Source organism: Arctopsyche grandis, chromosome 8 (genome assembly GCF_051622035.1).
Source record: "Arctopsyche grandis isolate Sample6627 chromosome 8, ASM5162203v2, whole genome shotgun sequence".
Taxonomy (NCBI): Eukaryota; Metazoa; Arthropoda; class Insecta; order Trichoptera; family Hydropsychidae; genus Arctopsyche; species Arctopsyche grandis.
Window position 1 is genome coordinate 12,335,467 of NC_135362.1, and position 25,334 is coordinate 12,360,800.

General features: G+C 33.4%; 1 protein-coding gene across 1 annotated transcript in view; it reads left to right on the top strand.

Annotated features, from left to right (window-relative positions):
* Positions 1-25,334, top strand: part of rdgC (retinal degeneration C) — a 104,777-nt gene that overhangs the window by 15,062 nt on the left and 64,381 nt on the right. The window contains exons 2-5 of the mRNA XM_077436659.1: positions 3,903-4,030; positions 18,177-18,270; positions 18,599-18,723; positions 24,708-24,872. Of these exons, the coding sequence (XP_077292785.1) occupies positions 3,903-4,030; positions 18,177-18,270; positions 18,599-18,723; positions 24,708-24,872 (512 nt within the window). The remainder of the gene's footprint in view (positions 1-3,902; positions 4,031-18,176; positions 18,271-18,598; positions 18,724-24,707; positions 24,873-25,334) is intronic.

The window sequence follows — 25,334 nt, forward strand, 5'->3', positions numbered from 1 at the left end:
TCTATATTTTTTTTTTATTTATTCAATTCGATCCAAATAACATAAAACTATAGCTATAGCGTATATCTATTTATTTAACATACTTGTGGGAGGCGGCAAAGCCGATAGACTCAAGGGGGTTGACTTATACAAATATATTCTAAATTAAATGAAAAAAAATAGCAAAAGAAATAAAACAATCATGATAACAATAATAAAATAAAAATAAGATATAAAAAAATAGAATAAGAGGTGGAAAAGTAAACAAGAAAAAGAAATAATAAAATAAATGAAAATACACAGACATAAAAAATAGAACAGTAAAATGATAACTAAAAAAGCGAAAATATAGAAAGAAATGAAGATATAGGAAAGGAAGAATTATAAAAACCCTTTGCGTTTAAAAAATACAGAAATTAATACTTTGTTGGGAAGATTAATAATTGACTAATAATAATTGTTAATAGCAACTTTTTGTACATTATATGTTGATTGATTGAAAACTGATTAAAAACCTGATCAATCACGCTTTTATTTTATTCCAATAAAGGTGACAAACAGTAGGTAGCATGGTTTTGCCAATTTGATTTAGGAACCGTTTCAGTAAATTGAAATTAAATTGCTTAAATTGGCAAACTCTGATAAGAAACGACTGACTTAGGAATCACAAATATCTAAATCTGACCAGCAGCACTGTAAAAATACTCCGAATAAACTCTCTTCAATCGAGGTCAACCCAAGGCCTTGAACCCGGAAATCTCCCGGTGGTTAGCATTAACGCAACCATCGAGCTATGTATACTGCTGGCCATCATAAAAAATAAGATGTAGATATATATGTATATAGTATTTGAAATCAGTTCCTTTGGTGAATCTTGAGATCCTTGGATTTCCATAAAAATCTTGTGTGGAATTGCGCCACTGAATAAAGTACATTGTATATTTTCTCTCGTATTTTGTTTTGTGAGTAAAACGAGTATTACATGAAACATTATAATACACTTATGTAACAGAAGTGTGCATTGTAACGCGCTTACGTATATAGAAAATGGATTTAAAAATAACCATTTACATATATGAATAGCATATATTGAACGCCCGTTTAATAAATATTTTACACACATAAAGTGATTCAGTCAACACGCAAAGTCGACGTTGTTTATCACGACGGATTTTATTATGTTTTTCGCATTACTTTTTTTTTTTTTTTGCTCTCCTACATTTCATTCGTAGCGCAGAATACATGCAAAATGTGGGCGAAACGAGGATTGACAAATTGTGCGGTGCTCGTGGGAAGATACTCGTTGCGGTGTAACAAACAAAACATCGGCTTTGGGTCACCGGGGAGGTTCTGCAAGTCAAATAAATTTCCTCGACCGAAGCTCCCTTTCTTCTGGGTGAGCTTTCCCTGGGGAAAAACGTGAAATGTGCAATGTCACAAAGACGCCGATAAAAGAAACGATCTCTCTCGTAATATCTCCCGACCCACACTCTCCATTGGAATGAGGAATTATTGCCGATTTTTTTCCTCGAAGATTTATATTAAAAAGAAAATAACAATCGCTTTCTTGGCGAACGGGCGAGAGGATTATTGCCTTTTCGAAGGCTTAATTTCAATTCGGTAACCAATCTCGCCGTTACAGATGAGAAAAAGTTGCCGATTTCAAATGATTTGTTATTTGGATTGACTTTCTTTTGAATTACATATATACATGTATGTATACCTATATTTATTTGTATGATACTAACTATTTGTGAATTTATTTCAAATGATCTCAATAATAGTCGTTTTTGAACATATCATAGCGATATTTATTTATTTTTAAATAGATATATACCAGGAAAGCCTAACTGGAGACATTTGTGGATTTAGACTTGCACATAAATTTTTACATATTGTAAATATTGCCAATTTGATGGAGGAACCGTTTCAACAATGAAATCAGACAAATTGGCAAACTCTGATAGGAAACGATCGACTTAGAGTCACAAATATTCAAGTATGACCAGCAGCATTAAGGATTAGTAAGAGATCGAACCCAGTAACCTCTTGGTATTTAACATAAACGCAAGCCATACTGCTGGCTATTGGATATGGAATTTTTGTTATAATTTTTGTCATGTTATGCATATGTTTCCTTGTTGGATTAAAATCACGAGTGAAAATACGTATAAAGGTCCATTCATATTATAGAGAACTACACATCAACAGCTTGGCACAGCACTATACGGAAAAGACTCTTCTATTCATACTATACAGGTACTTGCTTTGGACGTGGGCAAGGCCAAATCGGCTTACATATATATAGATATATTACAGAGTGCAAAAATAGGGTGCAATATTGCTTGCATCGTATCAATATTGTCACTATAAGAAGTTTCCAAAAATATCCATATGTGCATTGCATTAGTGTGGGTGCACTCGCCACTATGACTTCACGTCAAAGAAATCCGATTATGCTCTATGCGTTTCGGTAACATGTACTGTTATATAATATTAATTTGGTGTCGGTTACTGCTGTTTCGGATACGCCACGTACGGTTCCCCGAATAATGCACTAAATTACACTGAATAGTGGCGCAGTTCGAGAAATGCTAATTTTCAAAGACGCTCAAGAATAACTTAATGAAATTCTACAAAAAAGGGTTAGCACCCTCAGATAATATACAAATACCCCTTGACGCTTTTTTGTGTGATTCTATTGTGATAGTACTTCTTGGGCATCTTTGAAAGTTTTGATGTCACAAGAGTGCGGTTCTCTTGAGTGCATTTATTCGATCACCGCCACGTACACATTATGGAATACATATATGTATGTATGTATATGAATGTCTCCAACTCTTTGTCTTCTCGCAATGGTCGAAAATGGTCTCGCAATGGTCGTAATGCCACAATGGTCGAAAACTGAAAATAAATAAATTACGTACTGTTTACATGAAGTTGCCAACTTGATGCTCATTGGTATAAACGAACCTTTAGGTATTTTAAAAAATAAAATGATATAATAGTAAAAAAATCATTTGTTCAGATTTTACCGCACATTGGCATATCTCAAGCATACAAAATTTACCATTAAACATAATACTGGGTCGTAGGCAGAGGCGGGTCGCATATGTGTGTTTTCTCTTTGGGTTGAATATGCAATAAGATTACGGGATCAAAGGATGTCCTGAATACGTATCTCGGTTTCCTTAAAGGAATGTGCGCTTTCCTCCACTTCATTTTTTGCACAATAGTGTTTGAAAACCACTGGAAAAAAGGGGCAACAGAGTAAACGTTAAGTTGGGCTTATTGTCGTGTTTGGTGCGCACTCGACTGTTATCTCTACTACATACTTGTACTTACGAGACACGAAAATATCGGATTTTGCGATGCTCCCTCCGCATGTCTGTAGGACTTTTTGCCATTTGCGAAAAACCGCCGAGTCTACTCGTTCCACTCGATCAATTTTTTTTTTGCCGGCGGTTAAGTGGGTCGAACAAAATTTTCCTTGATGACTTTCCATTGATCTCTTGAAGCAGTGGGGAAACGTCCGTAGTAAAAATCGCTATTATTTATAATTCAACGAAGTTTGATGTACGTTTACATATTAAGTAAATGTATACGAAGTGTATTTTATTTTTAGATATTTTATTATGATTATATATGTGTTATTTTATACATACATATGTATATAGACGATAGGTATTGCACCATCCTCCATTCCGTTTGAAATTCTAAAAGCCAGATGATGGAAACTTGAGTAATCTAATTTATTTTTCGGCACTAAGTTTCCATCTTTCATAGACACAAATTATAACTTTCTCATTTCTATTTAGTATCAAAGATGGAAACTTTGCCAAAATAACATCGCTTTATGCTTTACATAAGCTTGTATGATGTTTTACACATTTTTACTTATTTTTTTATATATATTGTTACAGCCATGAAAGCAGCTATATTGATACAGCGCTGGTATCGTCGATACTTGGCCAGAATGGAAGTCAGGAGAAGATACACGTGGACAATTTTCCAGAGCATCGAGTATGCGGGCGAACAAGATCAAGTCAAAGTAAGTGTTTTTCTATTTCATTTAAAACCCTGCATATGGCATTTTACATGCAAAAGTATCTTTTTTTTTGACATTTGACCTTTTTCAACAAAAAAAATGGCCCGAGTTGAAACGAAAACCAGACGGTGGAAAATAAGAGCAACAACTCACAGCGTTTAAGTGGGGTTTTCGACTAGCAAAAACGGAGTGAGCTTTTTACAAACTCACCTCTTATCTCGAAGCTTTAAAGAGAAAAGGGATCGTTGTGGAAAAATTACACCCTATCCGAGTGATATGGAAACGTTTTACAGCGAAATGTAACTTGTGTTCGTATATATTGTACGCATAGGATGGATTGTCGGTAATGGAACGGGATGAGTGCTATTATTCGAATAGTATTACAATTGTCTATTATCATAACCTACATTTCGCAGTTTCTGTGTTTAATGTCTACGTTGTTTCTCCGTCTTAAAGTATGATATACATACGTATATATTTATAAATGGATGTATATAACAGATGGATTGAATTAAATTCAACGGATAAATATTGACCGTCCGTCTGCAAAGAGGCATTTGCGAAGAGCTCTCAAGTAAAGTGCGCCTGTAATGCGTAATAATTGATTTAAGTACGTTTCAATTCACACAGTTCTCAAATTGGAACTTAACTCGACTTGGAATTGAAAAGATCTTCTTTTGTCAAACTTGGATGAAACTTTTCTTCTTGTGTTTTCGTCACCCTTCTCCAGCCGGATTAAAACCGTAACTGACGTTGATCCGTACAAAATTTTCTTAATCCCTTCAAATAATATACAAAATTACTTAAAATATGTATTTTATATTTATTTTTACAATCATATCATTGTGGCTTTATCAGATTCCCAATACGCCACCATGGCCAGACAGTAAATTTATATATTATACATTAGGCAACAAAAAAATCTGAAACTAATCAATATTTACTAAGTTTAATCCACTAAATGTGAATATGACATTTATTTTTTTGGTTCACTTTTATTTATGAGATATTAACATTTAAAACAATACGTAATTTTTACAATTTTTTAGCTTTCGTGGTCTTTAACTCAAAATCTAGTAATGCTATGCCAAAATTGCTTATTTGAATCAATATTCAGATTAATTATGATTTTTTTATTAATTTAGAATACTTATAATTAATTATCTAGCGACTATTGGTTCCAATACTCACTTTGAACTCAGCAATACCATATTTTGAGGTAAATACCCCAAAATCAAAAGCAAAAAACTAAAAATTGCGAATTTTTTAAACGCTCATATCTCATAAACAAAAGCGGACCAACAATAATCATTATCATATTCGAATTTAGTGGGTCAAATTTAATTAAGATTGATTCACCGCTCTTGTAACTTAAAAAAGTTATTTATTGTTCATGGGTAGCCAATTTTAGTTCAAGAATCGATCTCTCTATTGGTAATGAGCCGATATTATAATAATAAAACAAATTAAAATATAATATATAAATTTGAAAAAAACTTTGTATGTATTGTTGGTTCGATTAGTTAATTGAAAACATGTCAGTTTCTATGACGATTCGATTGGTTGAATATTATTTTTTTTCGATTCAAATAAATTTAATAAAAAACAAATGAATATTTACTATTAGATTCGCCATGTTTAAGCTGTTTGTATTACAAATACTGAGTGAAGCCGGGTGAAACAATTAGTATATGATATTTTTCAATCGATATTTATACTGTTACGTTTCCGGTTCGAAAAAACATATTAAATATTAAATGAAAATCTTAGCATAAACGGTTTTGAATAGTAATTTATTCTGTATTTGCACGATTATACAAAATGGAAACCACGATGTGCTTCATTGTGACAAGGAAATTATGTATATAAATTGTATGTTTTATATGCTGGTACGAGTCTGAAATGCTTATGAAATTACAGGCAGCATGTTCTACTGTTATAAAATTTAACGGCATTTATGTCTTCAATATACACATAAATGACATGAATAGTCGTTTTTCTTAAGTGTTCGTGTGAGTGATTTTAATCGTTGGAATTAAATTTATGGTGGGGTGTAAATTTCCGCTTTATATATTTCAAATTATTACTTGCCTGATTTGATTGATTGTTTGTATTTATTTTTTCATATACATATGTACATATAGCCAGCAGCATAGCTCGGACGTTAAGCTTCTGCTTACCGTCAAGAAGGTGCCGGGTTCTATCCCTGAATGAAAATTAATTTTTCAGAGTATGCTGTTGGTCAGACCTGGATTTGTGACTCCAGGTTGATCGTTTCCTATCAGGGTTTGCCAATTTTCTCTGATTTCATTGTTGAAACGGTTCCCGGAAAAAAAATTGGCTAAAAATCCTTCCTACCTACTATGTCACCACTATTTGAAATTTGATGGATGTACAATAAAAATTGATGTACAATTCATAGATGTCTCGTTAATTTGCGAGTTTTTTCAGTGTCTCGCAATTCAACGACTTATAATAAAAAAAATGCTGCATTTGTATTTGTAATTGGCCAGGAAGGCGCATTGGGATTTTCCTGTAAGGCCTTCCTGGTATATACATATGTAAAATAAAAATAAAAAAATAAAAATAAAATATATGTATATGTACATACACACATATATAGGTGAATTTTATACGCTTGAAAATATGAAGTAGGCGATTTTACGACGAAACGATAATAAAATATATATGGAAAATTTCTGATCATGACGAGCATTGTGTATGATAGCGAAATTGTATTCCTGTCTTGGAAAATATGAGATTTTCTTATTAACATCAACGTGCCGTGCCGTTAGTCGATTCTGACAGTTTCATACTTTATTGTGTGTATAAAATAATATGACAGTACTAATATATTATTTTAATATGATAGAATAAACGATTCTCAATCTTTCGCATTGTATTATTTCTTACTACGCTTTTGAATTTTGGTATAAATCTATATATGTATATAAAAATGAATGTCTGTCTGTCTGTGTGTCTCGAATAGGCTCCTAAACCACTGAACCGATTACGATGGAACTTTCGGGATTTATTTTATGCATGTCCGGGAAGATAACTGTCAAAAAATAAAACGGGAAAAATCCTCTTAATAATAATATTCGTAATTATAATTTTACTGACGCGAAAGTAAAGCTATCCTTCCGCCTTCAACGCGTGACAATAATCGCGCCGCGCCTACTTTGCACTACTAAGGAAACGGGAACGGGAACGGGAATTGCACGCGTTACTGTGGCACTACAACGCATGCCGGGTTCATCTAGTTAAAGATAAAATAAAAAAATAGATACATTGTCAAACTCTGATAGGAAACGATCGACTTGGAGTCACAAATATCCAAGTCTGACCAGCAGCATTAAAGTCAGATTATAGAATAAATTATTTTCAATCGAGGTAAGCTCACGGGATAAAACCCGACGACATCTCGGTGCTTATCATGAACGCAGTGTATCGCCGAGTCACGCTGCTAGTTATGTAGACATTTTAAGTAAAAAATAGTTAAATTTTTTAATCGACTGGACTTTTCCGCGTGAGAATGAGTTTTTTTTTCAAAGAAAGCTAAAGTGAGCAAGTCTGGCGCGGTTGCTTTTATTTATTTTTTCACGTTTTCAATTTAACTGTAGGTATGGCACTGTTTTGGAAATTACTTTAACACAATTTCATTTTGGCGTTATTTTCCCTCCAATTGCCTTTTATTGCGATCGATTCGCAAAGTAGAAATTTTTGCAACGACGCGTAGCTGCTAACTTTTATAAGGTTGCCCACTCGAAAGTACACAATCAAGATCCATACAATTCGAACGTTCTTTCGTACACGATGAATTTTTATGCTCGGAATTTAACCTTGCGACCGGGAAAACTTCATCCCGAACACAAGCCCCTCCCCTCCTCTCTTACATAATGTACATATATATAGACGCGCCAGCATACGGAAACACCCTCGAGAAATTCTCGAAAGGTTCGGGGGGAAAGCGGACAAGCGAAATCCAGCAAATGTTGTTATATTGTTAAACTGCGAAAGTGTATCGTTGCTGTGTAACCGTATTTACGTACATATGTACAGCGGATGACGATAAAACGCGGAACGAATTGAACAAAGACCCTGCCTTTTTTGCCGTCCCGTTGTATGTACGTGCCAGTTGTTCCTTGATAACAGTATTGGTGGTGTGTTGGTTGTAATAAAACGTGAGGCTTTTCCGTCGGTATAAAATCTCCCGAGTTGAAAGTCTCAAGACGCTTTATACGACTGGTTTTCGGTGATATTTTAAGTATGTACATACGTACTATGTACTACATTTGTTGCGTTACTATTTCAGTCAGAAAATATGTCAATGTTACACTATTATTCTGTTTGTAGTATTTGATTTTAGTATTATCATTCGTTATTCTGAATAACGACGACACTTTAGATATGAAACATGCTGAATATACATATATTCATAATAGGTTTCCTAAATCAGGAATCCTTTCATGTACTATTTAACGAACAGTTCTTGTTTGTTTGCCTTTATTAAAGCCAGTGATTTTGTTAAATGGGATGAATCTACCATTTTTGGGTTCAAAAAGGAATTTAAATAGGTATCAATTCGTTAAAAGTTATAGAAGTAAATAACTAGATTGAACCCATTACGAAGTTTCCTGTTATCGTAGACAGAATGAATTAATTATTTTATCATTAAAATAACTTGAACAAAAAAGCTATTTACAAATGAATGTATCATATATTTCACAAGTTCAGGCAACATAATATTTTATTTTTTTATATGCCCCTTAGATTGCCCCTTAGTGACACGTATGGTAATATACTTGTATATATATATTAATTTTTAGAATATAAAATTGAAATCATATTCGAATCGCGGTGATAATTAGCAGGAAAGATGATTTTGCCAATTTGATGAGGAACCGTCTTAACAATTAAATCAGATAAATTGGAAAACTATGATACAGAAACGATCGATTTGGAGTCAAAAATAACCAAAATAAATACTTCCGAATAAATTCTTTTCAATCTGGTAAGCATTAACGCAACAACCGAGCTACCTACATATATGCCAGCAGCATAGCTCGGACGTTAAGCTTCTGCTTACCGTCAAGAAGGTGCCGGGTTCTATCCCTGAATGAAAATGAATTTTTCAGAGTATGCTGTTGGTCAGACCTGGATTTGTGACTCCAGGTTGATCGTTTCCTATCAGAGTTTGCCAATTTTCTCTGATTTCATTGTTGAAACGGTTCCCGGGAAAAAAAAAATTGGCTAAAAATCCTTCCTACCTACTATGTCACCACTATTTGAAAAATTTGATTGATGTACAATAAAAATTTATGTACAATTCATAGATGTCTCGTTAATTTGCGAGTTTTTTCAGTGTCTCGCAATTCAACGACTTATAATAAAAATGCTGTATTTGTATTTGTAATTGGCCAGGAAGGCGCATTGGGATTTACCTGTAAGGCCTTCCTGGTATATATGTAAAAAATAAAATAAAAATAAAATAAAATATACTGCTGGCTTCAATTAGTATAGAACAATGTTTCCCAAAATTAAAAAAATGCTCTTACATCTTTTGAGGTATATATACTATCGGCAAGGAGAGGAGGGGGTTGGTAAGGGCCGGGCCGCACCGCTCAACTCGCGAACAACTTTGTTGACGAGTTTTGTTGCTGGAAAGTCTGCGAGTGCAGCCTTCCTTTCAACTCAGGGACAACTTGAGACGGCTGCACGTGCTACTAGTTTTTTCACTGTAGAGACCAAAATACAATACAAACGTACAATACCGCTATACGTACAATACGCATTTAACGCATCTATTGTAATTTATTAGGATTTTCAACATCTCTATTATTTCAATTGTTAATTTTACACGACACAGCCACACACCATGTCCATTTAAAATAATATACATATATGTATTAGAGCTATTATCTATTGTTAAATACACAAGGATACTATTATTTATATTATACACATAATTTGTAGACTCATTATAGAGAGCAAAAGCGACCAATATTCCGCTCATTTTCAAGATGGACGTAGAAGAAGTTGGACTCATGCTTTATTGTTATCGTAAGCAAGTCGAAAAAGTCTTACTTACCGTTCAGTATTATCTATTGTAATTTATTAGGGTGCTTCACATCTCTATTATTTCAAATATTAATTTTACACGACACGGGCACAATCTGTTCATTTAAAATAATATATATTCAATATGATACAATGAGTAAAGACGATACAGTACAGGACCTGTTTAGAAATCATTGTTCAGAAGATTTATTGCAGCAGCTGTTTAAATCTTCTTACAACTCTATGCAAGTGTTGCACGTGTTGAAAGTCCTCCAAAACCACTGTCTATTGCTAAATACACAAGGACACTGTTATTTACATTATTCACATAATTTGTAGACATTTTTTTTTAATTTTCTCTAACTAATTCTATTTCATCTCTTCTTCCTCGATCTCCAGCAAATTCCATTGTTATGTTGTTGTTATTTCAAATTAATGTTTATTGTACTCGATAGATTTAAAAAACTTATTACGTGCAATAAATGATATATGAATCAAATTTTAGTTCAACTACCTCATATATTGAGCAATTAATGGAGAAATTATCTCATAGATTGATCATTCATACAATAGAGGCATGTCGTAGATTGCTCGTGCGGTTGTTGACGTGTTTTTTTTTTTGGAGTTTTTTGCGGCAAGTCGGTCGTTCAGGTCATAAAATCCATGCGACCAAAACCAACGGGCCGGGCCGCACCATGCAACTTTGTCGGCCGACTTGTTGCGCGACACGAACAAATGTATGGAAATGTGTGCGACAAACAAGTTGACGAGTGCGGCATGTCCCATCTACCTGCATGCATTGGTCTGGTCGCCCTCAACCAAGTTGTTCACGAGTTGAGCGGTGCAGCCCGGCCCAGCGGCTTCAACTGATATCAACCGTCGTCGGGCTTTATTACCCGAGAGACCGACATGTTGCAGGGTGCGGCCCGATGAAATGTGACCCCATACAATGTGTATGGGATTGGTCATTTTGCAACTTCAGAACGACACATTGCGTCAACCAAGTTGTTCGCGAGTTGAGCGGTACGGCCCGGCCTTAATGGCTTAAGGTTAAGACTCACAGAGAGGTACGTAGCCCGTGCTTTTTTTTAGACAGTTTTACATGTGCGAAAAATACTAGTACGGCAAACTTGTACTACCGCGTCCCTTCACAAGCCTCACCTCCTGGAAAATTTTCGGTGATATTTTATCATTGTATTGACATATGTAGGTTTGACCGTGATTGATAGTGGTATTTCATTAAATACTTTCAATCAAGGTAAATCCAGGGCTTGAACCCAGGAACCTTACGATGGTGAACATTAACGCAACCAACGAGCTATACTGCTGGTTAATATGTATATTATATGTATGTTCATCACTTAATAAATATTCATGTAAAATTTCGTATGCCTTAAGCGAGCAATTCTTGGTTTTTTAAATATTTAAAGCATGCTATTTGTAAAGGAAGAATATGTAATTAAAATATGCTAAATTCGAGTTATTAAAATACGTAGTATAATATTCGATCACTTCAGTTCTGCTAGTAGGGAATTTTCATAATGGAGCAATAAAGTTTACGGAGTATACCTAAAGTCCATAAATTTAGTAATGCAATAGAAGTGCACCCTCTATTGAACAGTAATGCCTTTTATGTTCAATAGAGCCAGAACATTCTGCTTTGGAAGCAAGTTCGCAAACTAATATAATTTTATATGAATGTGCTATTCGCCCGTCCATAATCTATACAATGTGTGATATTATAGTATTTTGCACGTTCTTATGAAATGGCATCACGTGTTAATTAATTTGAAATGTGCACTTCAATCACACCAGGCGTTCTTCAGTTGAAATTGCATCCCGTCATGTGTAATGATTGCAATACGATGACATCTACATACATAGATACGTGTGTACATATGTATGTATGTGCGCTATCTCTCGTCTCCGGAGATAAAGCCGGATTTATGTTACAAAATTTTCCTGTCTTCTCCCCTTATGAAGATGTCCTCCGAGGATGAATTTCCATCGAAAATATTAGAGAGAGATAAGTGGAAAAATGCGTTACGTTCCATAAAAGCGGTTACGCAAGGGTGAGAATCCGGCGATAAATTGATTTTATTGCCAACCGTTTCCTTGGGAAAGAATGCGTTTACGCATTGTGGACGACGGGAAAATAAAAAGACGTTGCTAAACTTTATGTGTAAACGGCACGGAAAACCATGCAATACGTTAAAGACCAACGACAAATTTTAATATATGTAAAAAGATATATAAACACCTACTATCCAAGCTATACATATGTACTAGCTGAACCCGACATGCGTTACAATGCCAGAATAAGCCATGCAATTCCCGTTCCCGTTCCCGTTTCAAGGGATGGTTGGAGCTCTACTAACGTCTCTTCAAGGCCGTGTCGTCATAAACCAATTGGTTACGTGGTTACTAACGAACACATTTCCTTCACTACACAACGGCACTTCCAACTTTCATGTCGGTAAAATCGTAATTACGAATATTATTATTATAAGGTTTTTTTTCACAGTATGCTTCCCGGACATGCATACATCAAATCCGGAAAGTTCCATCGTAATCGGTTGAGTGGTTTAGGAGCCTATACGAGACAGACAGACAAACAGACAAACAGACAAACAGACATTCAATTTTATTTATTTATTGAACGTTTTTTTGACCATTATGGCATTATAGGAAGAACCTAATACGCCACAATGGCCTACATAATAAAATAATAAAATAAAATAAGAGACAAAAAATAAAATAAATTAATAGCAAAAGCAAAAAAATTAAGATACAAATAGCAACACCAAAAAGCAAAAGCAAAAAATTAAGATACAAAAAATTAAAAAAAAAAAAAAAGTAAAAAAAAGAATAATACAGCATTTAACACAATCATAAAAAACTTTATAGTAATTAAAATTTAAAATAAGAAAACATACAAATAAGGGAATGTCTTGCACCTGCAGCCTGTTCCGATAAATAAGAACAAGCTACAAATAGAAAACATCCCTGAGAGGCCCAAATGGAAGAGAGTAGATTCCACTCATACATCACATTCAAATTAAGAAAGTAATGATGAGCGCAGGCTACCAGATAAATATGATAAAATAATATCCGATAATCTACGCTCACCGAGGTGGAAAATATCGCATTCGGGGACGGCAGCAACGATTTCATTGAGAAGTCGAATAGCTCTTGGTATTGGAGCCATTCGAAAAAGAACTGTGCGAGCAGGAGGTATAACCATCAAATGATGATACCACACACATAATTATTAGGTACATAAAGTCCCAACTGTTCCAATATATACATATAGATGTACTCGCGGCACTGTCAAATTTATGCCAATAAAACAATAAAATATCACCGAAAACACTCCTGGGGGTGAGTTGCCAAAAAGGAGGTATGTAAAAATGGCTATGACATAGATTATTAGGCTATAGCAAGTTTTTGACCATGCAAGATTTACCTTTACTACTTACTATTGTTTAACCCTTTGAGTGCTGATGTCATTTCTGTTGACAGCCCGCCACGCTGAAAATTTCGCCCCCATTTCCAATTAGAATTATTTATAAGTCCAATAGAAATCAGTTATAAAAATTTTAGCTAATCCAAAGAAACCCTAGATAACTACTTATTAGCTGAGGATTTCGAGTTTTGTAAAGGTGTGTTTAGACTCTAGTATATCTTACAACAATATAAAATAAACAAAAGAAGTCTATTAATGAATATATTTTTCAAAAACTAGTTCCATCTTCTTCATTGTTGTTAAAATGTAATGCTCTTAAAATTAATAAAAATCGATCGCGTGACTTGTCTTGGGAAAATGCCGGTATATTAAATGAGTGATGCTGCTTCCAATAGTCACCTATTCGGTTCAATCTCATCGTTCCCATGTGTACAACAATCAAATACTCAGACCAAGCCAAGTTTTGCTAATTTGATGAGGAATCGTTTCAACAATGAAATCAGATTAATTGGCAAACTCTGGTAGGAAACGATCGACTTGGAGACACAAATATTCAAGTCTGACAGCAGTACTACAGAATTACTTCATGGATAGGATTAGCGCAGTCACCGAGCTATACTGCTGACTAATTATATCCAATGTTACTAAAAGTTTTGTATTTATGTATAAAAATTTATATATTCATTTCAAAATGTATATTTATTTTATATATTCACTTCAATCAAAATCTCTTCTCATATAAAATTATAGTACACCATAGTATAGCGGTGGCTAACCTATGGCATGTTCATCAAAGATTTTTTTTTAAATATCCTAGAATTGATTATATGTATGTATAATGGGTTTTACAAAAAAATATAATTGTGGTGCAATCGGAATATGTACATATGTAGTAGAAGAAAAAAATATTTAAATAAATTTGAACATGATAGATAGTGTGTGATAAAGTGTGTAATGATATAGTGTGATAATAAAAATGCAAACTTTCGATAAGCTTTCGAAAAAATTCTCCTGCAACGCATTTTAAACAAATTATATTTTCACTTGGAACGTAATATTTTGTATGTGAAACTAATTAATGAAATATGTACATATGTACATACATATACATATGTACATATAGTAGTAGCTACAAAAACATTCTTCATTCGGAAAAATTATGTGGTCTTTGAAAAAGCTCACATTTCAATATTGGCGTTTGACTTTAAAAGTTGAGTGGCTCTGATCTTTTTTATGATGATGCATACATAAAGCTTTTGTTTTTATTTACATATTTCCATATAATAAGCACACAGTGTACATATGTAGGTGTGCACTGAAACTGAGTAATATTTAATACTAAAAGTAAAGTTTTCAATGTAGACACATAAACTATACTTATCCAATAGTACCCAGTGACAATTTACGATCGGATTTCACTAGCTTGGTAGTTGAGCTCTCGGTTTTGTTCTGAAAAGAATTCTAATATATAATAGTTTAGATACTTCGGACTATATGAGAATACCTAATGTGTATGTTATATAATAGCAAAGATAAAATTGTAAAAGCCCGTATTAAAGTTGTCGTTTTAACGTGTTATTTAACATCTCACTTTATCGTGCTCAGTTTCATGGTGTCTAATGGCTTTCATCGTTGAAATATAATTCACTTCATTGATGAAATTATTTACGTACAATATTCTCAAATTTGTCATATAATGATATATTTATAGCAATAAAAACAAATTTAAACTCACATATGTACATATATAGTTTCTTTTTTACCGTTTTTTATCAATTTGAGCTTGTTTCAAACAAAAATTGTGAGCGTGTAGATTTTGCTACTAACGATTTCGGGCCTTTTTGGTATTTTTATTAAAATAAAACTTTTGATATTTTTAATTAATTTTTTTCGTAACATTTCATGAAATTTTTCGGAGGAAAATGGCGAAATTTAACGAGTTCGCTATACCAGAAAGTAATCAAGCCGGGAGGAAAATTTGAGATGAAAGCTACGAATAGATTGTGCATGTCTTAGGCAAAAATGAATCAAGTCAACAAAGCGAATTCTTCATTGTAACATTTTAATATACTCAAACTAATACGTACACATATTTTTCAAGTTATAATAATACTTAAGTATATACTGTATTCGGTTCTAAGATAAATGAAGCAAATTTTTCAGACTCTTTCCAGTTAGCTGAGTTCACTTTTTATTTCAAAAATAAATACTAAAACGCAATCCAAAGTGTTTGGGTATTTAATTTTTCGAAATATTTACCTAGACGATTAAACACTTACGACTAAACTGGGGAAAGCCGTGTTAAACTGCGATATGATTTCTCATACAAACGGATACTTCACGAGCAATTTGAAATTGTTCGTTCGTGAAATTTGCTCATTTCCGCCAGACGAAGAATTCCCGTCGAACCAATGAATTTTTCACGGTAACTTAACCCTTTTTTAAACCCTCATTCACCCACCACCTATTTCACTTGGCCCCATCTCGTTTTATTTAGCTCGTAGCCGTCGCAATCGACTCAATTGAGTCATCAAGATTATAACGCGCTTACGATTGGTTGAATATCTTTTAATTATTTATATAAAAATAAATACGTAAACACATACATGTATCAACATATATACAAATAAAGTTTAATTTCAATTTCTCGTATATTCACGCAATGTTCGGCAATCAATTTTTATATCAATGAATCTCTTATCAATTTGCAAACGTTTTTATAATAGATTTATATGGAAATTTTGTATTGAACACATTTATTACATAATTTTAATGGCCGTCCCAGTTTCAATGCTGATTCCCAGAAGTAAATAAAAATTAGGCATTTATTTTTATTGAAATTGTTTCTTCGAATTTAAGCAATGAAATGAAATCTTGAAAAGACCTTTCATAAAAGGAAACGTACTGATTTATAAAAAGTTTTTAAATTTGACGTATTTTTTTATGGATATTCAGTATCTAAATATGCTTTATTTCATATTAAAATGTAATCAATATATAATACTAGTGTTCTGCCTGTTGATTTCAACGGGTGGTTTCGGAAAGGAATTGATACTCGAATTAAAATTAATTTATATGTTATATATAAATATTTAGAAAGGTAATTTATAGGCACGCGGGTGCACGCACTATTAATCGTAATAAAACCCGTTCGAAATGATGAAATAAGGGTGTGTGTGTGTGTGTGTGTGTGTGTGTGTGTGTGTATGTGTCTGCCGTGACTCGGCCCAACGTCGCATATGCCTGTCGTCAAATGACGCTTCACACCCCCCCCCCCCCCCTGTTCTCCACTTCCTCGCTACCACGCTTCCCAGCGTTTCGAATACTCGGCTCTGATTGGTTGTGTGTCCACGCTCTGCCACATGCATACCCACAAACATACATATGTACACACACACATCACGTCCGTTTTTATATATTTTATAGATCAAATTTTGAGACCCAATTTTATCAATCTTACTTAATGTAATTTTTTTTTTTTTTTTTGAAGAATTTATTTCAACTTTCATAAAATATTCATAAAATGTATTATTATTCTCTTGATAATGTAGAATGAAAATACAAAATTTCATTTTCATAATGTAGTATACTAGTGGTTATACCCGGCTTCGCTCAGTATTTGTAATATAAACCGTTTAAACATGACTAATCTAATAGTAAACATTTTATTAAATTTATTTGAATAGTTTTATTTTATATAAATTTATTTGAATACTCATTTGTTTTTTTAGTAAATTGACTGTCACGAACAAACAAACATATATACTGTCTCTTTCGAAATAATATGTATACCAGAATCCGGTGACTTTCCGGTGCAAAACCCCCCGGAGCCTTTGCCCCCTAGGGCTTTGCTCCCTAGGGCTCCACCTCTTAGGGCTGCGCCCCCTAGGGCTTCGCTCCCCGTGGCGGTGCCTTTGCCCTCAGGGACTTCGAATCCTTTGAACCGAAAAAAATGAAATCGGCGACTACGAATCGAAAAAAAAATCAAATGTGTCGTCTACGAACGAACCAACGAATGTTACATACAAAGTCTCTTTCCAAATTACATATTTGATATATAAAATAAAATAAAAAAATTATTATTGAGATTAAATTCAATTAACTCTAATATCATTTATCGAAATGTTAAAAATAAAATAATTATATCGTTTATATTTATGGCTTTCATACAAACTTATGATACATACGTATCGATATCAAATTAGATAATTTTTACCTTTTCTTCGTCTCAAATCCATAAATTTATCAGTTTATAAAAAAAACTGTATGATAAAATTTAATCTTCTTGTTTGTTTATTCGCTTCAGACAAGCTCTAAACACTTCAATAGGGTTGTAGAAATTTTTTGTATATACATATGTACATTATTCTTAAATCAAAAAGCAGAATCGGACGCTAGAGCAACGTTGAAGTAGATTTTCAAAAGACTCATTTATTATAAGCCACAACTCTGTTGAAGATGTCACTCGTAACTTTTGAGTGTTCAAAATGGCCATACAACTTTTAATAATTCAATTGAAAATCTCTTAACTTTTCACTTGGAACTTCAATGAAACCAAAGCAAATAATATTTTCAATGTATCTAGTTTGATGAAATATTTATATAATGCTTTTTTCATTTCAGTTGTATAACTTCTTTAATGCTCTGCTGACACACATGCCAGACACAGCATCGAAGGCAACCGGTTCCAGTGCCACTTCCAGATCTTCTTCAATAGGTAATTATATATTTTTATAATATTAACATGACATGAAAATATATCTAATAATATCTTTAAAATGTTTTAGTATGAATCCCTATATTGTATTCACTTTCCGTGTTCTTTCGTCGACTTAATCTTGTTGATTGCCCTACTTACTATATGTAATTATGGTTTGAATGTTCTGTAATCTATTTGTTATTCTGTAGTTTGATACTCTGCATTCTTAATCGGCATGAGGAAACTCTTTCAGCGCTGCTTGCTTGTTCTGGCTTCTACTAACCCTCTTGTTAAGATCCGTTCATTACGTTTGATTTCACAGATGCTATGGATTTGCGTTTCTCAGACGAATCGGAAGAGGCTGACGAGGAGGGGGTCGTGTCGGACAAAGGTTATCGAGGACCTCATCTCAATTTTCCGCTGCAGAGGAAAGACTTGGACCTGCTGATCGAAACTTTTCGAAAGAAAAAAGTGAGTTTTCCCAAACCGCTTCCAAAAAAAAAACTTTTACATTAAACGACGTATCACGCTAGAGCATTTCAAACTCCCGCGGGAAAAACTCAATAAATTGAGAACGAACTATTTTTCCCCTTTATTCCCCCCCGAGCATTACACATTTTTATTTTCTTCGTGTTTTCACTATGTTTATTTATTTATTCACTACAATATGGCCATATGACATTTATTTATTTATTTAAAGTTTGGACCATTGTAACATTACAGAAATTCCTAATGCGCCACAATGGTCAAAAATATAACAGAAAATAAAAGAAAAGAAACAAAATAATAACTAAAAAAATTACAGATTTCCAAAAGACATGACAGATTTCCAACATTGCTAACTGAATCACATACATATGTGAGCCGTTATATTTGAAAGTGGCGGAAGTCCAATTTTCAATTCCAAAAACACTATTTCTTTTTAACTTAATACAAAAGCTAATATCACTTATTTCAATTCGATATGACTAGAATCTCGAAAAATCAGAATAAACATATTACAGGCCACCAGTATTTTTAAATATTGTAAAACAAAAGATCTATATTTAATTTTTTGCGAGATATTTCTCGAAATGAAGATAAGTGGACTTTATATAACGGCTCATACGATTCATACGGCTTTATATAACAGCTCATACGGCTCATACAATTATGACTTCAAACATATGTACATTATATTATACTTGGTATATTATCGCAGGCATTATAATAATTCCAAAATCCTATATGTAGGTACAATATAAAACAAACATTTCGTCTTGCGTAATCGACATCGGTTTTATTATTATTTGTGTACGTTTTCTCGCGTTGAATTTTCCGCCCCGATGGTTACGTAAAATTATGTACGATTTCCCGAGATTGTAAGCGTTTTTCTTTCATTTACATTTTTCCTCTCGTACTAATTGTAACATCGGAGAAGTCCGGGGGCTCTAGACGAGGTTGATCTTTCACCCTTGAACGGGCCTGATTTGTTTACCAAATCAGCGAGGGGGTGAACGCGTTAGAGCTGCGCAAATAATTACGTCTAACTTTAGTAAACAACATAGTCTGCATTAAGGCTCTGGACCTAAGCAAACATGACAGGATGACTACACACGTGAGTTGAAAAAATATATAAAATAAATCTTCGGTGAAATTTGTCTTAAATCTGCCGCAAATCGAAGAGACTTGCGTAATCCGCAAAGCGAACAAGAGGCCGTTCGATGGCATCCAAACATTTCGGCTTGTTTTTCTTATACATATACTTTTTGTGCCTCGACGTCTTTTCTTAACGGATATTTGTATGCAAATTGAATTCTGGAATAAATTCTAGATCAAGCCGTTCGAGTGAAAAATAAAATGATGAGTTAAAAGAAATATGCGAGGCGATGAAATCGCAAATATTGTACGGTTGGGTCGGTTGAGAAGGAAAAAAAACAATTTATTTATTTAAAATAAAAACGAAATTTAAGTAGTTAAATACGATAAATTGAATGCTGAGTTTTCATTTCATTAATTAAAATTGTATAATCGGATTATGGTTGGATTTAAAAGTGCAATCAAGTACTAAAGAGGGCTTATCTTGTTCAACGAAGGCAGAGCCTTTGACTACTTTCTCGCATTTTTCCCATTTTTACGCCTTTTGTGAAAGTTTCAATTAGAATTGAATTAACTTTAATCCTACATTCTATAAGACTTCAATTTTAAATTCGAAAATGCTGAAATACGTTTATTTGAAAAAATATTAAAATTCCCTTCGATTATATTAACGAGCAAAGACATCGAAAAAAACACTTTATTCTGATTCTTAATTGCAAATTCACCTTCCTGAAACTCATTTTAAATTAAGGCCTTATAATTAAATACTAGAATTTCATTATAGCACCTCTGAGCAATAGGTCGTCCTATTTATTTCGACTGTTCTGTAGTCACACAACGCCAAGGACAGTTTGTCTCCGCGCTTATTGTTTACCCCTCTTGATTGGAGATTCAACAAAGGAACACATGATCAAATTTCCTATTTAGTGTTCCGCTGTAATGCTTTCGACAAAGATACGACTCCTTGTATAGACTCCCTAATGTTCGATGAAAATCGTATTCGTATCCAACCGAAACTCAGTTATTTTTCACATATATAAATATAATATTATATAATAGATAATATAATTTTTCCAATATATCAAATAGTGACAATTCAGACCAAAAAATCAATTTGCAATGATAGATAGGTGGGTGGGACCAATCTATTTTGTTTATTTATTTTTTCAATACAGGAGCAAACAGTATTATAACGAACATAGCATAACATTGATAGCAAAAAGTTTATAAAAAGTAAATTATAAACAAAAAAAGCTCTGAATAGTGGGAGATGTAGGATACTAAGAATAAATAATAAATAAACAATTAAATGGATCAATAGAAGTGGGAATATTGTTAAGGGAAGATCAAGATCAATATGAAAAATAATTACAGGAATAGTTGATAGCACAGGGATTAATACGAAATAATGAATGATTATGCAGGGTTTTGATTGGACATTAGAATAGAATCTTGCTTAATAAATATGGAACCATTTCGATGGTGAAATCAAATAAATTTACAAACTCTAATAGAAAACGATCGATTTGAATATCAGAACTTACATACATATCAAAAATCATCCAAAAAAGTTTTTTTCGTTTCAGTTTGAGGGTTTGATTAAATACCTCTCAGTCAGTAGTATCACACGATATAACTATGTATGTACATATGTATATGTCGAAATACATACATATGTATTTGTATGAGTATAGCATGTATAATTTGATTATATAGGTAGTAAACAACGTCACGCATACATTATTTACTATTATTATTACTGCACATTTAATTTTACACATATACGTTCTATTATAAAATGATAATAATAATAATAACTTTTATTCCAGATGATGGGGAAAATAGTGCAATCCCCATCGCCTATATAAATATATATAGATAATAAATACAATATTATTGAAAATTAATTTTGAAAAAAAATATATACATATATATACATATACATATGTATATGAATAATAATAATAAGAATAATTAATTAATTAATCAATTTAATGTCTATATGTTTGTACATATATAGAAAACATTATTGAATTACACGTGAGCTAGTTCCCATTGTTCAAAATTACTTGACATTGTACAAAAGTAACATCAACGCAACATCGCGCACGTGCAATTACGATACACGTGAAAATCGACCACAATAGTAAACACTTTCGAATCGATAGTCGCGAGAACATATGTTCGGCGAGTGTAAATTTGGCCGCGCGTCGAGTTCTATATTCGTGTCGCGGTTTTATTTTTAAACCGGACACAAACACTCGCAACGGTCTTCGCGGACCGTCTATGTGTTGTCCGCGGTCGATCAACCTCGACGACGAAAGTCCCCCCCCCCCTCCTCCCTTCACCCCAACCCCTTGACTTAAAGCCTATGACGCTGACTACTACTTCCGGTGCGTGACGTAGACCGGAAGTGGGGATGACGTCACGCAGCCCCCGAAGGTCACGGTTCTCGGACGATGGAATATGTATATATGCAAACTGCGTCACCGGAAACTCGCACCTGCACCACCCCCCCTCCCCCCTCAAATTCGTACAATCATCCCCCGGGTCTATTTTTGGAACTACGATAAAAATGTATTTTTAGATAATAACGCCCTTTACCGCGTGCTTAATCCATTATGTGGCTTATGCGGAATATTTTGTATACGATTAACTTTCCCCTTTTGATCAATTTTGTCGTATAATTCCGGTGGAGGAATATCACAGCTTATTTTAAAAATGGGCTTAAGATAGTTAAAATGCATTCGCGAAACAAATGCTACCTCTGAAAGATTCGTTCCTTGAACGAACTGTTAAGAGGGCTGGAGAAGTCTAATACAAACGTATTAGACTTCTCCCTTCCTCAATTATGGCACTAGATAAATTATTTTTTAATATGCAATGGATATTTATCATTGGGTTGTATCTATCGTTTTATTTTTTTGATTAGTTATTTTTTATATGAGCTAGGAGCCGCCAAACATCAATAAAATCGCCTCTTTTTTACACCCACGAAAAGAGTCCAGCGTGCTTATTTAACGGTCGATTTAAAAAAAAAATACGCGCATAATTGCACAGAAAATATCTTTTTCATATTGATGATGAATTTTTTTTTTTGAAATTGGTCCAGTTTCGGAGGAGAAAATAGGAGAATACGAAACCTCGATTTTGTCAATTTAAAATACGTTTTATCTGGTCGAAGCGCAACTGTAGCATTCACTCAATATACATATATTGATATATATTGTAGCATTCACTCAATATATATATCAAAAAAAGGAACGGCAACAAAATTAAAGTTTCGGGTGTCTTAAGGATTGAAGTGCCCAACAAAATGTTCCACTTCACTCAACGACTTAGGCACTAATTTTGTTCAGTCATTTTTTAGATTTAGCTTATCTTATAGACTATTTTCTTGTTATCTTGCGAAAGTACTCAAATATTAAGCTATCACTTGCACTGTTTTTCAAGTATCATTTTTTATTCGAAAACATAGATATTTTGTCGTAAAACATTACCGACACCGACTGTCATATTTGATGTTATCTCACCCCATAGAAAGTGGGCTTTCTTTAGTGCAAGTATCTGCGTTAATAATCAGATTGTTTTCTAATTCAATTTACTTTAGAATTCAATGTTAGCGTACAGTTAAAATTTAACCGAAACAAATTACAAATTAACCAAATTACCAAAATAAACATTACACCACACATGCATACATATTTATTTATTTAAAAATATTTGAGAGAGGTGGCATTGCCGATGAACCCTATGGGTTTTTCAATAAAAATTTGGCGTAGATATTATGTGATTGGTGCTCGTCAACCACTAATTTACTAGTGCTAATCACCTGATTTCGCGTTCGTGCGAAAAATGACTCTGTGTATAAAAGAGCCGTATACTAGAACCAATAAAATCTCGCGAACCGTCAACCGATGATCTCTCTGTGCGGAGAATACAACATGAGTATAAATATTGGTCGGTTTTGGACGGTGGGTCATTCGTAACTGACAGTCAGAAACCCCTCTACATGTCCACGCTACAATAATAACAAATAACAATAAAATCAAATTATGGATTAGAACAAGAATCAAAATAAAATGAAAACAAAAACTAGAGTAGACAAAATAAATAAATAAGAATTATGTGATTGGTGGTCGTCGACAACTGGTGTATTAACGCTGATCACCTAATCTCGTGTTGGCGCCAAAAAAGCCTCGAAGAATGAACTATCTGTATATGTACAATAACCATCGACTGATGATCTCTCTGTACGGTGAATACCTGATAGGTGGTTTTGATCCATCCTTTAATTGGAGCAAGCAGGCCGATGGATCAAGAATTGTAAACTAACCCTACCACTACACTGCATCTTTCACTCTGATCTCGGAAACCCCTCTATGTATATGTACGTCCACGCTAGAATACATTAAGAATATACTGAAAAGAAGAACTACAAAAGCCGATACATTTTTAAGAAATCATCAAGTGTATTTTTAAAAACTTCTAGGTTACTAGAAGTTACTATTAATTGATTTGAAAGGCTTTTTCAAACTTAAGCCAGTCTATTTGAAAAGAAAGAATCTCGAATTTTCTTGTAAGAAATTACTTTTTACGTCTGACAGTGTGACCTTTTAGATGAGTGTTTTTGCACAATTATGTAAATCGAAGTTTATCGTTTTATAAACTTCGCCTCTCATTATTCACGTCTCCAATGAAGAGAGTATAATTTATGTATATATGTACATAATATGTAAATATCGCCCGACACTGTCGCGAACAAGTCTCAAACACTTGACGCTAAAATTAATTATAAATACAAAATATATATTGAAGCGAAACGTGTATTTTCAAATATCATTGATTGATTAATATGTGGTTTTCTTTTATTTTAGCATCGTCTACATGCAAAATACGTGGCTGGGATTCTCCGTGAAGCGATAGCGAAATTGAAACGTCTACCCAATCTCAATCAAGCTTCCACAGCCATATCCAAACAAGTGACAATTTGCGGGGATCTACACGGAAAATTGGATGACCTACTCGTTGTTTTCCATAAGGTAATTTCGTGATATTATAGAAATTTTGAGCGGAAAATTATCAGTACTATTTGGGGCGGCTATTTTATTTTATTATTATTTTTAGAATATAAATCTTTTGTATTGAACGTAGACACATAAGAAAAATGAAACGATCTTTGGAATTTAAAATACTATCAAATATTACAAATATTTTAAATATTACGGCATAGTATCAGTGAAAAATCATTCATGAATCAATCGATATACATTTTTTTGCCGTAAATTTTCGTTTTGCGTCGATTGATGTCTGGTCGGTTTGGTGATGGAAAATTCCATAATCCAACTCGTGCTAACCAAATTAATCAAAAATAAATCATATTCCTTTAAAACTCGATTCCTCTAATATACATACAGCACACTCATAAGAACTTCAATCGTGTCAATCATACGCGCTTATACATAGTATATCCGTTACTAAAAAACATTAAATGACGACTCATT